Source organism: Pithys albifrons, chromosome 13 (assembly GCF_047495875.1).
Source record: "Pithys albifrons albifrons isolate INPA30051 chromosome 13, PitAlb_v1, whole genome shotgun sequence".
NCBI classification, from domain to species: Eukaryota; Metazoa; Chordata; class Aves; order Passeriformes; family Thamnophilidae; genus Pithys; species Pithys albifrons.
Window position 1 is genome coordinate 19019120 of NC_092470.1, and position 16789 is coordinate 19035908.

At 49.2% G+C, this 16789-nt stretch overlaps 2 protein-coding genes across 7 annotated transcripts; both read left to right on the plus strand.

The window, feature by feature from the left end:
* Window positions 1-191: 191 nt before the first annotated feature.
* PDCD7 (programmed cell death 7) lies at window positions 192-4732 on the plus strand. The gene is made up of 5 exons (XM_071568549.1): window positions 192-934; window positions 2024-2162; window positions 2497-2733; window positions 3343-3430; window positions 3789-4732. Exons 1-5 carry the CDS (start codon window positions 236-238, stop codon window positions 3904-3906), a joined length of 1281 nt encoding a protein of 426 aa, XP_071424650.1. The 5' UTR covers window positions 192-235; the 3' UTR covers window positions 3907-4732.
* UBAP1L (ubiquitin associated protein 1 like) lies at window positions 3925-16398 on the plus strand. 6 transcript variants are annotated; one of them, XM_071568545.1, is made up of 6 exons: window positions 3925-4011; window positions 8295-8449; window positions 9716-10468; window positions 11378-11587; window positions 14288-14389; window positions 15286-16398. In XM_071568545.1, the coding sequence occupies exons 2-6, from the start codon at window positions 8318-8320 to the stop codon at window positions 15418-15420; spliced, it is 1332 nt and encodes a 443-aa protein (XP_071424646.1). In that variant the 5' UTR covers window positions 3925-4011; window positions 8295-8317; the 3' UTR covers window positions 15421-16398. The 6 variants fall into 6 exon arrangements, with proteins under 6 accessions (XP_071424646.1, XP_071424648.1, XP_071424647.1 ...); XM_071568547.1 differs by having other exon boundaries at window positions 3926-4011; window positions 8298-8449; XM_071568546.1 differs by lacking the exon at window positions 3925-4011 and adding an exon at window positions 4754-4833.
* Window positions 16399-16789: the final 391 nt, after the last annotated feature.

The following is a 16789-nucleotide window of genomic DNA, read 5'->3' on the forward strand; positions in this document are numbered from 1 at the left end:
GGCCGCTGGGCGGCGCTGTGGTGTTTGGTCCTCCGGGCCGCTGGGCGGCGCTGTGGTGTTTGGTCCTCCGGGCCGCTGGGCGGCGCTGTGGTGTTTGGTCCTCCGGGCCGCTGGGCGGCGCTGTGGTGTTTGGTCCTCCGGACCGCTGGGCGGCGCTGTGGAGCTTGGCGGGTCCTCCGTGCTGAGGCGGGGCTGAGGCGCCATGATGGCGGCGCGCTGAGGGAGAGGGGGCACCATGGCACAGCCACCGCCGCCCTTCCCCGCCCGCCTCCCGCCGCCCTTCCGCGCCTTCCCACCGCCCTTCCCCGGCCCCGCCGCTCGCCCGCCGCCCTTCCCGGTGGGGCCGGCGGCGCCCCCGCCCTTCCTCCTGCCGCCGCCCGCCGGCCCCGCGGGTGAGGCCGGGCCGCGCTTCCCGCCGGGCGGCCCCTACTTGGCGGCGGCCCCGCCGCGGGCAGTGGCCGAGGAGGAGGCGGCGGCGGCGCAGCGGCAGCAGGACGAGCTGTGGCTGTCGCAGTTCCTGGGCCGCCGTCGCGCCGCTCCACCCCCGCCGCCGCCGCTCGCCGCCAACCCCAGCAGCGCGCGGGCCGCGGCGGCGGCCGCGCTGGGCAGGGTGGCCCGGCTGGCCGCGCTGTGCCGGGCCCTGCGGCGGAGCGAGGACGAGGGCGACGAGCCGGGCTGGGCCCGGGCGCGGGAGGAGGCGGAGGCGGCGCTGCGGGAGCTGCGGGAGCTGGTGCGGCCGCTGCGGGAGCCCAGGTACCGCGAGGCGCTGCGCAGGAAGGCCGAGAGGGCGAGGAAGAGGAGGCTGCGCCTGCAGCGGAGGAAGCTCGAAGCCAGGGCGGCCAAGGAGGAGGAGGCGGCCCGGGCGGCCGAGCGGGAGGCCAAGATCGACCAGTGGCGAGCCAAGTGCATCCAGGAGGTGGAGGAGAAGAACCGGGTACGACCCCGAGCGCCTGGTGCTGCCTCCCCCGGGGGCTCCCGAGCGTCCCTCCGTTTGCAGGGCAGCGCGGTGGAGCTGGGGTGACAATCTAGTAACGGGGTCACAGCGACCTGTGCCTGCCCCACACCTGGCTTTGGGCCCCCCAGTGCAGTGGGTGCCGCTGGGATGACTTCAACTTGCTTGGAGATAAGCTCTTTCCAAGGCCTGGAGCCCTGCTTCTTCCTTGAAAGCCTTGCTGGGCATCTCAGCTTTGCCATGCTTGTGTTCTAGCCCTTGAGGGTTGAGATTTAAGTTGTTTCTGAACTGGAGGTTTTCCTCTCTGGTCCTAAGTGTCAGCCTGGCCACGCTGCTCACAGCTACCCTGTGGTGGTCAGCACTGTTTCAGTATCCATCAGCCTTGTCTGCTGCTTTTGTCTTTCTAAAGCTTGTTGTTTGCCGTTTTTTTGGTCTCACCAGGAGGTAAAATGTCTCCAGAAAAATTGAAATTAGCCTACCTGGGAAGTGCTGTAGGCACCTTTGTGTTTTGGCCAAACAGCTCCCGTTGTTCTGATCTGCTGCTGGAAGGGTCCAGAGCAGCTGCTGGGGAAGGTTTTGTGGTCAGACTGTGGCAGGTTGATGGTCTCTCAATTGCAGAGCTGTGGAATCGAGATTTTGTTTATTGTTAAATGTTTTCCCTAATTTCCTGTGGTTAAAGGTTATCAGGCTTTGTGAATTCTTTAGCCATCCTGGAAGTGTTCAAGAACATGTGGATGTGGCACTTGAGGACATGGTTTAGTGGTGAGCATGGTCGTGGTGCTGGTTTGACAGGTGGACTTGATGATCTTAAAGGTGTTTTCCAACCTTAACAATTCCATGATTTGGTCCAAATTTATGAGTCCTACAGCATTCTTTCTTGTTTGTGAAGTTTATGGTGTTTAAACCTTTTTTTTTTCATGAAAAGGCAAGGCTGGATTGTTGACTTGGCTTGTTGTTACTGTGAAGTCACTGATCTCCAGTGCTTTGCTGACCTCTCTGAAATACCACTGGATTCTTGTCTTAGGGGGGTATTTCACCCAGCATGTAATTTCATTTTTCTCTCTTTTATAGGAACGAGAGCTTAAGGCTGCTGCTGACAGTGTCTTGTCTGAAGTACGGAGGAAACAAGCAGACACCAAGAGGATGGTGGATGTCCTGCAGGGGCTGGAAAAGCTTCGGAAGCTGAGGAAAGAGGCTGCTGCCAGGAAAGGTTAATTATGAGATTCTCACCAAACTTTTTTAATTGCACCCACAGGAAATAGGATGATGAGAGTGCCCTGTGCTGACTAGCAAGGTGCAGCTTCAAAAAATGTGTCTTTATCATTGATTTTAGTTAAGAGAATAGCTATAAAATGCTGAGTTCAGTGGTTGTGTTCCTGTGTTTCTAGACTTGCACTTGATATAACAGTTCTTTCAGTAAGAATTCCAGCTGTTAACAAGGTTAAGCTCGTTTTCCTCTAAGGTTTTGCCAGCTCTGCTCTTAAGTCTGATAATAAACCCACTTTTGAATCTGAAGACTTAAAATCCCTTCTCTTTCTCCTCAGGTGTTTGTCCACCCCCCTCAGCAGATGAAGCATTTGAAAGTCAGGTGGAGAGTCTCAAAACGTTGCTCAAAACTCGCACAGAGCTGTATGAGGCTGAGGAGAGAGCACTGAGGGTTATGCTGGAGGGAGAACAGGAGGAGGAAAGGAAGAGGGAAATGGAAAAGAAACAGAAGAAGGAAAGGGAAAAACTACTACAGCAGAAACTGGAAATTGATTCCAAGCTGTTTGGGGATCCAGGTAAATTCTGCATGGTGTATTGAAAATGTTTTTCCACACCACACCCCCATCTCACAGACACTGGGTTTGAAATGCTGGCATAAAACTGGGTGAGAAGGAAATCACCCACTGGAGTAATTTATGGTCTGAGAAAAGGGTGGGTGAAACACAGTGCTGTTAACACCTGTGGTGTAAGAGGAACTGCTCAGCTGTTCAGTGCACACTGCAGCACATCTTGAGCTGAATTCATAATGTTTTGCAAGAGGAGTTTGTAGGTTAAGCTGAAATGAGACTAAACAGAGTGGACTGAAGACTTCCAGCACCCAACAGATGCTTTAGTTGGGTGATTCAGTGTGACTCAGGGAATCTGTAAAGATTCAGTGTCTGTGTGTTCCTCTTGTTAGAGGATGGAGGCAGGAGAAGTTCTGCTGGTCTTTGCTTTCCTCTGGCATGTCCAGTACAGACCAGGAGGTCTGTAACGTGTAAATAGTCCTTGATATATTACACAGGGACCTGATTTCAGGTTACAGCTGGGCAACAGCAAATGAGTTGGCAAATCTGGGCCTTCTAAGACTCACTAAAATCAAAGGTTTTTCTGCGTTATTGAACAGTTTCTCTGTGTTTTCACAGCTGAATTCCCACTTGCCCACCTATTGCAGCCCTTCAGAGACTACTACTTACAAGCTGAGCATTCTGTAGCAGCTCTAATCCAGATCAGGTAAAACCAAACAAAGTCCTTATTTTATTACCAAAGATGACAAATGTTTGTTGAGATTATAAAATCAGCATCCCTTTAAGCTTGTCAACTTCCAAATTTGGTTGTGCAATAGATAGTCCTGTTTTTTCAGGCTTTTTGCTTGAGTAATACCCAGCAGCTGCCCATGTGAGGCAGAGTGCACTTCATGCATAACTGTTTTCTTTAACAGCAGTACATTTAATTTTTAGAAATTTTCTTTTGACAAACAATTTTCAGAGTACAATTTATAGGGGTTTGTGTATCAATCAGTATGGGAAAACACCTGTGTGGGATTGTAATAATCTTATCAGCTGTTCTCTCAACACTCTCTCTGTTCAAGGCATGAATGGGATCAGTACTTGGTGCCTGCTGACCACCCCAAAGGAAGCTGCATCCCTCCAGGATGGGTTCTCCCCAGTCTCCCCACCAATGACACTTGGGCCACTGCTGTCAGATGATTTAGTAATAAATTATTTTAACACTGAAGATTGTTCCTTTATAATTACATGTGTAAATATGAGAGGGCCCGAAGAGGAGGTCTCGTCCTCTCTTTCAACAGGCAGGTACTGGAATATGTTTACTGGAATGTCTTGAAGAAAAATTTAAGAACTGTTTTTGTTCTCTGACTGTGCAGGGAGGTGATCTGAGCAAGCCCAGAGCTGCCAGGCCCCTCGTGGTGTGGAATTACAATCCTGCTGCGAGTTTTGGTTAAATCTCAGTCTTAATAAAAAATGTTGCTGACAGTGATATTTGTGCCAGTATTAACATCCTATTTTTAGTGGCTTTTATCTTTATAAAAGATGATGAAATCTCCAGAAATGAAGAAACTTTAAAAAATATATATATACCATTAGTAAACATGTTTTTCTTCTTAAAAGAAGCATGTCAAGTATCACTGTCAAAATAGTTCCAGGAGTTTTGGGTGTAGAAACGAACCTATTACAAGTTTAAACAAATTCTGAAGTACAAACAAGACAGGGTTTTTCAAGGTTGATTAAATCAGCTGTTGACATTTTACTTTTGTGGACTAAACTGGTCCCACAACATGGAAAAAATTCCCAGTTGTGGTGAAATAGGTCAGACAGCCATGTGAATAGACACAAATTTGATGAATAAGTCTGCTGGAAAAAGAAACAATAAGATTTGAAGTCTATCCTACTGTAATTGTTTTGCCTATATAGCTATTTTTGTATAAGGACACATCATGTCTGTAGTATTTGATTACAAAACACAGCTTGATTTTGTAAGTTGGATTTTTGTACAGAATAAATAGAGCAAAATGGATTTTTTTTTTTGTTTGAAGCATTTTTACTCCGAGGGAAGAGATTTGGTTGAATACTTGGCATCAAATACGACTCCAAGGTGGAGAGAATAGCTGGGAAAAGGTTTGTGTGAAGGAACTTCTCCCTCTACAAGGTGACTGAGGCATCTGATGTCAAAGCCTTCCGTGCTCTGGACGGTTCATTGTAACAGTGACAGGGCCATAAGGATTTGGGGCTTTGCTGCTCTACGCAGGTTGTCTTGGCACCTTTCCAGGGCTGCAGACCTTGTTCTTCCTTAGCCCCAGTGAGTGAGAATCAAGTTAATCTCTGCAGTGCTTTGTCTCTTGGCATCACAACAGTGCGTCAGCCATGGAGGAGGCGACGTCATTGCCTGAATTCAACACTTGAGCCTTATGTGTAATGCTAATAGTTTGTTGGCTGAAGCTTGGCATTGGTTTCTGTTCGTAAAAGCTCACAAAGTAGTAGTTTTTAAATAGAATTAATGTGAGTGAAGAAGTTCGCAGTTCTTGCTCACCCGCAGCACCCCAAAATACTGATTACCATGAAAACCCTGAGATTGGCTCAGTTGGTTAAAACTTGGCTGTAATAATGCCAAGGTCATGGGTTCAATCCCCTGTGTGGGCCATTGACTTAAGAGTTGGACTCGATGATCCTTGTGGGTCCTTCCAACTCAGAATAGTCTGTGATTCTCTGTGAAGTCCTCTGGCGGTGGCATTCTGATTTGCTCCTCCATGCATCCTCCTGTCACTTCCAGCATCTCATTACTCCAGGCCCAAGGCTGAGTCAGATCCTGGGGAGTCTTCCCTGTTGAAAACACAAAAGTTCAAATATAAAAATAGCGGCATAAAAACAAAACAAACCCAACACTTGAGGAAGCTGAGTGACCAGAGAATGCTCTGCTTAAGTGCTTAGGCTCCTTATCCTGTCAGTGCATCTGAAGGGACAGGCCAGCAGCTTAAGCTACGATTATCTTAACAGTGTTGATGTCAGCTGCTTGTCTGACACTGCAGGAGTTTAAAGAGCTGAGCAGTAGATAAGCAGGCAGTGAAGCAGCAGCTCTGTTCTCCCTGCCCTGTGAGGAGAGCTCCATGAGTTCATCTGACGGTAAGGATAACTTCGTATTAATGAACACAGGGCTTGAAAATGCCAGGGCATGATCTACCTGTAGGTGTATTTCCACCCCTCAAACTTTCTGTGATTTGTTTTGTGTTTTTGTTCTTGTCTAGCAGTGTCTGCATTAAAATGTTTTATGTCTTTAGTGAGGAAGATGTAGAAGCAACAGATGGAGAGGAATGTTTAAAATCTCAGCTCATAAAATACATGGTGACAGAGTAGTAATTATTTTAAAAACTTGTGTATTCAGGTTTGAGTCAAATTTGTCTGAGTGTAGTATCTCCTGCTATTTTTAAGTTTTAAAAAATTACTATAGCCCAGAAGAAAAGAGGGCTTGGCTGTGAGTTTCCATGACTCCTTTACATCCCGTTCCTCCGCTGGTCCTGGTGCAGTTCAGGTTTCTCATGTTGTTAAGGCACATCCTCTTCCTGATGTGAACTGGTTTGTGCCCCAGCCAGTGTCTGTGGTGTGAAAGTGGGCAGGGCTGGTGTGGAGCACAGCTCAAAGCCCTTCTGGGAATTCCCTTCTGGTGTGAGTTGGTGTTTCCAACTGACCCGCTTTTATTCTTGTCTAGTGTTTTTGTCATCATCACACCCACCCCAAAGTACTTCCTGGTTTCTAAGCTGTGGTTTTGGGAATTAACACTTGTGGGAGCCTCTCCTACAGCACAGTATTTAGGCAGTGAAATACAGCAGGTACCATCATCTCCATATTTTCTTCATCCCCATCCCTTAAGGTCGCAGTTGAACCTGAGGGAAGCCATTCTGGCTGACAGATGCTGAGACACTCCTTTCCTTTGCACCTTGTACACAGGACTTCGGGAGGAGCAGGTTTGCAGCACAAGTTGCAGAGAGGTCTGTCCCCCTTGCACAGGGGGGCTGTCTGAGGAGCTGCAGAAAGCTGGGGGAAGGTGGCTTTGCTTGCAGATGTTTCCACGTGTTGTCTTTTTCCATGCTGACGTGGAGTGCCCCTTAGGCTGAGCCCTCTTAGGCTGGGAGCAGATGGTCTGGCTCTGTGAGGGCTCCCCACATGTTGCCTGTGTCGTGTGTTAGTGGCAGGACACGTGCAGGAGCACAAAGCTCGTTAGGAGCTCTGCTTGGCCAGAGGTATTAAAGGCTCCTGGTGTAAGCAGGCAAGAGACAACCCTGTTGTCATTGTGGTAACAACTAGCTGAGTTGAACCAAGTGACTGTGTCAGTCATGTGTGTTGTTGATCTCTATTTGTGCTCTGGAAGTGATTTGTTAGTCCTCTGCTAACATAAGAAACTATTTTGAATGCCATTTCCTGCTGTGCACTCTTATTTTTGCATTAAACAACCATTTTTTTCATCCTTGTGAACGTTCATATGCAATATGTCCTTTCTGTAGGGTGTTTATTCTCATTGTCACAGAAGCTGTTTGTTTTTAAAGGAAAAAATAATTGGGAAAAGCACTTAGGGATGTCACATACACATTTACAGCATGTCCTGAGGATGGGATGTCACACAAGTATTTATTGTGTGTCCTGGATGACTGCTGAGGACTTTGGGATGAGCAGGCATAGGCAGTGAGCACCAGGACTCAGTGGGAGACTGGCCACCAACTCTTAGCAGCTGATAGTCTATAAAATAAATTATTTTGCACACTTTCATCACTGGGCAGCTGCAGGCCTGAGGCTTCGTGCAGCCAGTAATGGCTTTTTACTAAATTGTTGCATTTATAGAGAGCTGATGGCGACGCTATTGCAATAATATTTTCTGTGCCACCATTCCCAAGTCATCAGAATTTTTTCTTTCTCCCACAATCCTGATATAAAACCATCACCACACTTAAAATTAATAGATGGTTCTTAAAGCAAATTTGCCTTAAAATAGCTTGTTTGAGATCCCCCTGACTCCCAAGCTTGCCTGATGCACCAGCCTCCTTGCCTGGCTCCCGATAAGCTGCTGTGGTGCCAGAGGGGATGGCCTCACCCCAGCTCCCTCAGGATGCTCCATGTGATGGCTTAGCAGCACGTGGCTGTGTGCATGAGGTCAGTCACCACAGGTTGCACAGAGAGAGGAGACCTGCAAGGTGTCCTCCTTGGCTGTGGTTTCTCCCTCTGTAACTGGAAAAAGTGCTCAGTGTGGCCCCAGCTTGGGAAAGGGAGTGTGCAAAGGGCAGTGGAGGGAGAGGAGGGAGGGATGGGAAGCAGCAGGGCATGCATGGAGGTGGAAATGGAGGAGAAAAGTGCTCAGGATCTCTGCCAAAGGAAGCCATAAGCTTGGTCAGGTCCTGCTGACTCAAGCTAAGAATAGCAAAGGTTAGTTCAGACAAATCTTCAGTGTCAGTAATTAGGATTTTGCCAATCTGGGCATTACATGGTGATTTTTATTTGACTGGCACTTGAAACAGCTCATCTTTCTCTTCTTCCACCCAACTTCAGAGGTGCTAGTCCTGCGTTTTACAGTTCTGTTTCCTCCCTTCCTCCAGCAGCAAGAACTCAGGCAGCAGCCATGAGTTACCTGGATGAAGTTCCCTTCCGGATGGCTGTGAGCCTTGATGGGGACTCGGGAGGAGAAATCCCTTTGATCACCGCCCCAGACATCGAACTCCCCGACTGCACCGACATCCTCATGAGCACCATGGTGAGTTCTCAGCCAGATCACTGCTGGGGAATGCTCAGAGAGATGTCAGTGCTGCTTTCCTCTTCTTAGGAGAGAAGGGAGACGTCCTAACTGGTCTCCTCTTGACTGGTTTGCAGCAGTATTCAGAGGAGAGGGTGATTTATGGTGGGTGAGAGGAAGGAAGGGATTGGTTTGAGGTTGCTTTTTAAAAATTGTGTCCAAGCAGGAGGGTTGGGTCTTACTGGAATAGGAGGACAAATTTCAGGCTCTGCTCTGGGGTTGTTTTCTACTTTGGAATTCTCACTGTCTCATTTATTAATAATATTTATTAAATGTATAATCAAGCAACACTACCTGTGCTGGCAGCATATGTATATTGTATATGTGTGTGTGTGTATGTATATAGTATCCCATGTTGTTCCCTAGTTTGGGATACATTGATGCTCCCACCAAGGCCAAGCAAGATTGTGCTCCTGGTCCAGGCTGATCCTTCTGAAGGGCTGTGGGAGTGTTTTCCCCAGGGAGGCTGATTTGGGTCCACAGCTGACCCAAGTGGCAGGAGCAGTAAAAACAGCATTCCTGGGCTGTGAATGTGCTTGCCTGCCCGTCTGTAGGAGACCTTGTTTGGAGAGCTCTGGGACGGGCAAGGCTTGTTTATTCCAGGAAAATCCTCAGATTTCAGTCACAAACAAGCTTATATTTTAAACCAGACTATGTGGAAATGACAACTCTGTTTGGGGACCAGCCGAGCCCCTGGCGCCACTGGAGATTCCCATGGCTGGTCCTGCCTCTGCCTGAGGTGGCATCTCCCTCCTTGGTGGCTCCAGTGCGCCTGTGCCTGAAAGGCTTCTGCCAAGTGCCACTAACAGGGGCCACAAATGAGCTCTGCCACCGTCCTGGGGGCAGCCTGTGGCTGGATGCAGTGACTCTCTGCAGCTTCCTAAAATTGGTATGCCCACATCTGCTGTCCACACCCTCCCACCTTCCACAGCAGCCAAAGTGAAACAAAACTACCTCTGAGCATAAAACATTTCTTGAAAGAATTTAGGTACGACTCAGAATAGTAATAACTTCATAGAGAGACTTTTTTCAAGAATAAATTTGGGGGTTCTCTTTAGGGATGAGGCTGTCACAGCCCAATCCTACAGCCAGCCCTGATGCTCAGGGAAGTAGGAGCTGATATGGAAGGGCTGTACCCTTAAGGTGCCTTGTGAAGCACATGGTTTGCTCAGTGCCACGTGGTCTGGTTTCAGGTGTCCTCACCAGCTGCCTCTTGCTCTTCCACAGCACGACTTCTCACTGGAGAGGAAAGTGCTTTACTGGGTGGAGGTGGCCTCTCAGCAGCAAACCTGCCGGCATCGGGTCACCTCCGAAGTGGTGCCCACGGCCCCGCCGTGCTGGCTGCTGCTGGTGGACCCCGCCGACAGCTACGGGGGCCGCGCGCGCGACGGGCCGGTGCGGCGCTCCATCAGCCTGAGTGCTGCCGACAGCTCCTACGGGCTCTGCAGGGGCAGGGGCGCCCTGTCCGACACCGACAGCGAGACCTGGCACTCCGAGGAGGGCGAGTGCGCGGACGATGAGTACTCCTCGACGTCCTGGGAGGAGAATGACAAGGATGAAAAGCTCCTCTCCAGGAGGAGAAGCTCTGGGAGAAGCGTGGCTTCACGTCCTGGCTTTTACCAGACCCGACCAAAGACATCGCCTGGCTTGCTGGAGCCCTCACCAGAGAACAATGTCCACAGCCCAGCCAGCCCGGACCCCAGCAAGCAGAGAAGATCTATGGTGATATTTAACAACATGAAGAACGAGCTGGAAGCAGCCAGGAGGAAGCTGGCCGCGTTGGTGCATCCTTTGAACAGAGCTGCCACGGGGGGCAGGGGGATCCCAGTGCCACGGCTGCTCCCACCATGTCCCGGCACCAACCGCAGTGTCAAGTACGGGCCAGCCTCGGATGTGTCCCAGCTGGGGACCTTGGTGCCAACTCCTCCAGCCATGGCTGCGCCGATCCCACCCATCAAGCAGCATAAACCCACAGTGCCGGTGAGCTGTGTCATTTGGTGGCCCTTGGCTTAGTGCTGAGAGAGGAGGGAAGTGGAGGGCATTGAATTGGTCTCCTAGAAACTGGGCAGCAAAATGGAACCAAAATGGGACTTCAGGAACACTGAATCCATGAGGAATTGCTGATGAGTTTTCATAAGAAGTTAAGGAAGGGTTTGCTTTTTTCTCCAGGGTTGAAAGAAGCTCTCCAGGTGCACATTTACTTGCTCTGTCTTAATCAAAACACCCCTGTTTTCACTAATAAGCAGAGTCTTATTTGGTTATCAATTGAAACACTAAAAGAAGAGAGTGAAATAAACAGGGTTTTCCCTCTTTTATCTCTATTCTTTTCTATCTTGTAACAGTTATGAGTGGGGTTTATAGGGACATGCTTCCTTACAGCCGTCATGTCTTTTCTAGGAAACTTTGGACTTCACAGTCTAGCTAGAAATACAAATCATTGGTAAAAGAGTGACGTGACAGGATCTGTCATCTTAAACCTGAATCCCACCATTTTTTTTAAGAAATCACATCTCATCCACCTACTTGAGAGATTTAGGAGATGAATTACTGAAACACTCTAATTAAAACAATTGGACACATGAATGACCAAGTTATTTATATGTAATTGCATTAGACACAGCGTAATTAAGTAAAGATTAAATACCTGTGTGTATTTGTACATCACCCACCCTGAGCACTCTTTGATCTGATCTGTATCTATAGCTGAGCCTGGATTTAACTAAATCCAGTCTCATTTGATACCCATTGGATGTTCCATGCATGGGAATTTTCCTCTTCTGGAGAGACCAAGGTAGCCACCAGCATTCTAAAGCATTGCTTCAGCCTGGGTCTTTTGACATTGTTCCAAATGCTGGAGCAATAAGACCATCCTCTGTTTTTTCCTTGCAGTCCCTCAGCCCCTACTCCTGCCTTCCCCCTGCTGCCACTCCTGGACGACCCCTCAGCTCCCTCAGATCCCAGTCGGATTCCTCAGCTGACCTGCTCTCAGCGCTGAGCCAAGAGGAGCGAGACCTCATCGAGCCTGTCATTGCCCTGGGCTACCCCACCCACAAAGCCATCCTCACCCTCCAGAAGACTGGAAGGCAAAGTTTAAGTCAGGTTGGTGGAGCTGGCATGACACTGTGGGAGGCTTTTGGTAAAGGAAAACTTGATTTTCATGGAGAAAGGGATGGCTGTCTTGTTTGGGGTGGATTTCTGATGGTCTTGGCTTTTCCACTTTGGTGTCAGACTGGAGTTGACAGGATTTTCCATGAGATCACACTTCTGCTGTAACAAAATAGCAGTGAGTCGCCCTCAGCTTTCAGCATGTAATCACGGCTGGTCTCGTTATCTGTTCAATCTGTGCTGTGGAGCCGTGGTGTCCTTCTGAGGTACAAATTCTGCCCCCTTAAATGGAAACTTTTTGCACATCATTTTTTCCCAGCTCTTGGATTCATATGATTATTGTCATGACTTATCCTGTCAGAGCGAGACCGTACAAATACCTCAAAGATTTGGCTGGGCTCTCTCCAAAACACATCCTTCCCTGCCTTGGAGCAAGAAGGGAATCCATGCAAGGATTGCAGGGGGGGCCCAGAGCTCTTTCTTGAGGAACCTGCTATAATAACCTGGAATTTATTGAAGATATTTAACATACAGCCTGTTCCTACCCCTGGTATCTGAGTCCATCCCCACGTGCTGTGCTGCATCCCCATTCCTGAGGTCTCTGCTTGTGCAGATATATCCCACAATAGTCCAGGTGGGATTGGAGAATCCCTGACATGAGGGATGCTGCTGGCTCTGACTCCTTGGCAAGTTTGGGGCTGGATCTGCCCATCCCTGCAGAGAATTTTAGGGCTAATTCATCCAAGTGGCTCTTGCAGAGAGAGTAGGGGCTTAATCACAGCTCAGCAAGAGGGATGTCCATGAGAGCAGGAGCAGACCCTGGCAGAGACGTGAGCAGGCATGGCTCCAGGCAGCCTCTGCCAGCTGCCAGTCTCCATGCTATTCCCCTGGGAGCTGCACAAAGCTGCTCTGTGGCTGAGTCATCCCACAGCTTCCGGCTCCCTCCTGAGCCACCATGGCTGGACCAGTCTTCCCAGACTTCTCTGCTGTTTCAGGAGAGCTGAGGTGGGAATGGAAGCTTTATGTCTTTAATTCATAGAGGCTTCATCCAGGCAGAGGGAGGTGGACAGAGCCCAGCCCACGTTCTTTGCACAGAGCTGTGCAAGATGTCTTGTGGCTTCAAAATGAAGAAACAGTGCATCTTATTAAGGATGGAAATGGGTACAGCCTGCTCCCTTCTGTATAAACACTGGGACTCAATTCCCTTGGAGAAGAGATTCGTGTACCAGCATACAAGGTCTGCCTTACATCCTGTGCCTGCTTCACCAGCAGTTCCCATCGTTCCCATTTATGCCCTATGCAGCCAAGATAAAACGTAAAGGCTGACCCTTCGTGCATGTCTTACAAGTACAAACCTACCAAATTAGGCTAAACCTTCCTGCAAAATATGTTCCAACTGAAGTTAGAAAGAAGAGCTGTGGGTGCTCTTCTTTGCTTGCTGTGTCATGCAGGGTGTCAGTGTGTGACTATGACAGCTTCAGCTGTGAGGATTGATTATACTACCAGATGGTAGCCAAAAATTGTTCAGCTTCTTTGCAGTGTCAAGTCAGACTGGCAGAGCCCACCCTAGCAGAGAAGGCAGTGGAAGAACCTCTCTGAAAGGCTCAAGCAGGGTTAGGTGCCCCAATGTGCCAAAGGTTCATCATGTAGAATGTCATGGCCAAAGGGCTAAACCAAAAATGCACCATTGCATTTTGATCAATGATTATTGATCAATTCAAAATGCATCATTGATCCATGGAGCCCTCTGTGTATATGCCAGCTGAGACATGACAGAGGCTGCAGCTGGTCAGCACTCATCTCCCCAAGAAATGCCAGTGACCAGTGACTGTCTCCTTTCGGAGTTACTGAGCTGCTCCTTAAGGCTGCCATTTCTAAAAATCTTTACTCTGCTGTTCAACCAAACCAGATCAACTCAACATTGGACGGACTTTGTCTTTTTCCTATGTTTTATGATCCTTTACTGAGTCCTTCTCCTTGGCCTCAGTGGTGCTGAGGAGGGTGGAGGTCTGTGCTGGTGGTTCTGGGGAGATGTGAATCAGTTTCTCCTTGGATGAAGATGGCACAGCTCCGGGGAGACCTGTGGGATGTTTTTATTCCCCCTGCTATTGTATACCTCATTTATTATTGTCTGTCCCATATGTTTTTGGACAGTGAGTGATTCTCGCGGTATTTAAAAGACGCTGTTGGGAATTGTGCTGTCAGCACTCCAAGAACAATGAGGAAAGCCAAAAATAACTGTTTACTTTCAGTAATGACAGCACATGGGTCTCCCCTGGGGTGGGTTTTGTGCCTGGACCCTGGAGCAAGCCCAGGGGTGGCTGAACCCGAGTGCATCAAAGGGATGCAGGGTCAGCTGAGCATGGACATCCCAGTGGGACAGGCTCTGCCTCACCCCACAGCCTGGAGGCTCTGTATTTCAGAGGTTCAGATGTTTGGTTTGCTCCTCATCCTCCCTCTGCCTTGTTCTCATTCCCATCCTGGGAGGATGAGGAGGACCAAGATGTCATTTCCCACTGAGAATCCTGTGGACAGACAGACCACCCTGCCTGAGCATCAGATGGGAACCAGCAGGATGGTGGTGGCTCATGTCCTCTCCTTGGTGTGTCCCTAGCTGGTGGCAAGATGGGCTCCTGATTGCCCTCTCTCCCTGTGCCTGCAAGGCTGGATTAACCCAGTTGTCTTCCTCTGCAGTTCCTGAGCTACCTCGGTGCCTGTGACCGGCTGCTGAAGCAGGGCTACGAGGAAGGGCAGGTGGAGGAGGCCATGGAAATGTTCCAGTACTCAGAGAAAAAGGTCAGTGGGACAGCAGAGTCCAGCCCCTTGTGGTGTGTCCTCCAGGCTTGCTCCTCCAGCAGGCTGCCTGTTTCCCTCTCCCTCTGCCACCCCTTGCACAGCCTCATGGGGTGTCAGACCCGCTGCCCTGCCTGCAGTGGGACCCCATAAGGACCCTCTGGGGAAGGACACCTGCTCCACCCTCTTCTCCATCCATCCTCTCACCTCGTTGTGCAGCACAATGTTCACTCAGCCCTCATGTAGCTAATCCATCCCAAGCCCACCAGCACCTGTACTTGCTCCCTCCCTCCCAGCTCACCTTCAGGGACAAAAACTGGTGGCACACTGAGCATTGGTCTCCCTCTCAGTTTCCTCTTGGGTAATGAAGAACCTGGGGATGTGGAACTGCTAGAAATGTGGGCTGGCAGTGTTTGATGGGATGCCAACAGCCCATAGGATTGTCGCGTCACCGCTGGTTAGGGCAGTGACAGCGGGACAGTGCCCAGGTCTCAGTGTCAGGGAAGGGGTTATTTATTGAGGACACGGCTCTGGGTGATGCCATGGTGCTGGGGCCCAGCCTGAGCAAGGGGGGAAGCAGGACAAATGGATTCCAGCTTGTGCTCACTGCCTTTTGCTACTCTCCTTACAATGCAGACAAACACTGCATGGAACTGATACAAACTTTATAAGGAATAAGTGAAGCTGGAGCCTGACTTTATTCAATATTTCTTATTTAAGAAGGTTAAATGCTAGCAGGGGTGTGTGTCCTTAGGCTGCTGTGGTGGTGCCCTTTGGTGGTGATACAACCCAGCCAGGGTGTCTGGCTGCAGCCTTGTCCCACAGCTCTGCTTCTGCTGCAACCCCACAATGGATCCATCTGGGATAGCATCATTCCTCTCTCTTCCTTCTTCCTCCAGGCAGCTGAATTCTTGCGTCTGTTGGCTCAGTTTAATGATATGGGTTTCCAGCAAAATGAAATCAAAGAAGTTCTTTTGCTTTGTGGGAATCAGAGGGAGAGGGCACTGGAAGAGCTCGTGATGAAAACCCACTGAACATCATCCTGGACCCATCATGGCTTCCCCTCTCCAGACTGGACCAGGAGGACTCGGGTGGTTCTGCTGCTCCATCCCCTCCCCTGGAAGTAATCAGACACAGACCTTCACAGCTCTGCCTTGGTGTCTCATCTCATTTTATGGACATCCATCATAGGAGTGTTTATCATTCAGTCTTCATAGCAGGAATATTTATCTCCTCACCCACACATCCCCACCCTGATCATCTCAGCTGTTCAGATTAGATGAAGTAAGATCCAAACCGCCTTCGGCTTAGATTTTTGCAAAACCCAAGCCATAGTGTTCTCCCTCCACCTGGGGTGATGGGTGTCATGTTTTCAGCTACAATCAAATGTGGATTCTTAAGAGATTATATAAATCAACAGAAGAAATTGTTTTCCTAAAATCTGAAGGCTCCTGAAGGAACATGTGTTGGTCCTGGCTTGCCAAGAGTCTCAGCTGACTTAGTCATGGTTGAATATTGTAATTGAAATCCAGTTTGATCACATTAGCTTCTCCTTTTAAACCAGAAATGTGAGAAAAATACACAATTCCATGAGGCTAAGGAAAGAAAACAGGCTGCCCTTGCTCTGAAAGACATGAGGCTTATCAAGTGCAATGAAAAATGGTGGAGGTAAGGGTTTATCCTCTGGGAACTTCCTGAAATCAGAACAGAGAGATGGGGAACTGCTCACTGCCCTCATGCTCTGCCCAGTCCAGGGGATGCTTCCCTAAACTGCTCAGACAGTGGCTCCAAATGAAGTTGCATGAAAATCAGCACCTGGAACATCTGGATGCCCAGGGGAATTTCTGTATGGAGCTGAAGGACAGAGAATGGGAGATTGGGATCAGCGTATGGGATGCGTGTCTCGGGTTGGCGGTGGAACAGTGAATGGTGTTTTCACATGAAGTATGTTATTTTCCTGTGAATTAGACACAGATGTAATTTCTTTGAGTAAAGATGCTTGGGGGGTTCTTCTTGAATGTGTTTGTGTCTTTTCCTGTCAGGGTGCCAACTGGCACAACCCAGCAGAGAAAATCCTTAGTTAGTTGCATTAGTACCATTTTTCCATTGTATCCTTCCAAACAATCTCCCAGCCCAATGTCCTGCCATTGAGGTACAACACCATGTCCCTTCTCCCTGGATCTCCAGGTGGGTGCCAGACACCAGCAGGAAGGTACAGCTCTGCACAGCTGCCTTCAGTTTTGCCTGGGTGCAACAAGGAAACTTGGCATCCAAGTTTTGAGGGACTTGAGCTACCCATTCCCAAGGATTCTTTGTTCTTACCCTTCTTTAATGACATGGAAACAGAAAACATGGTGCCTTTGGTGGCCAAGAGAGATACTTCTGAGGAGCTCACAGGCTCTT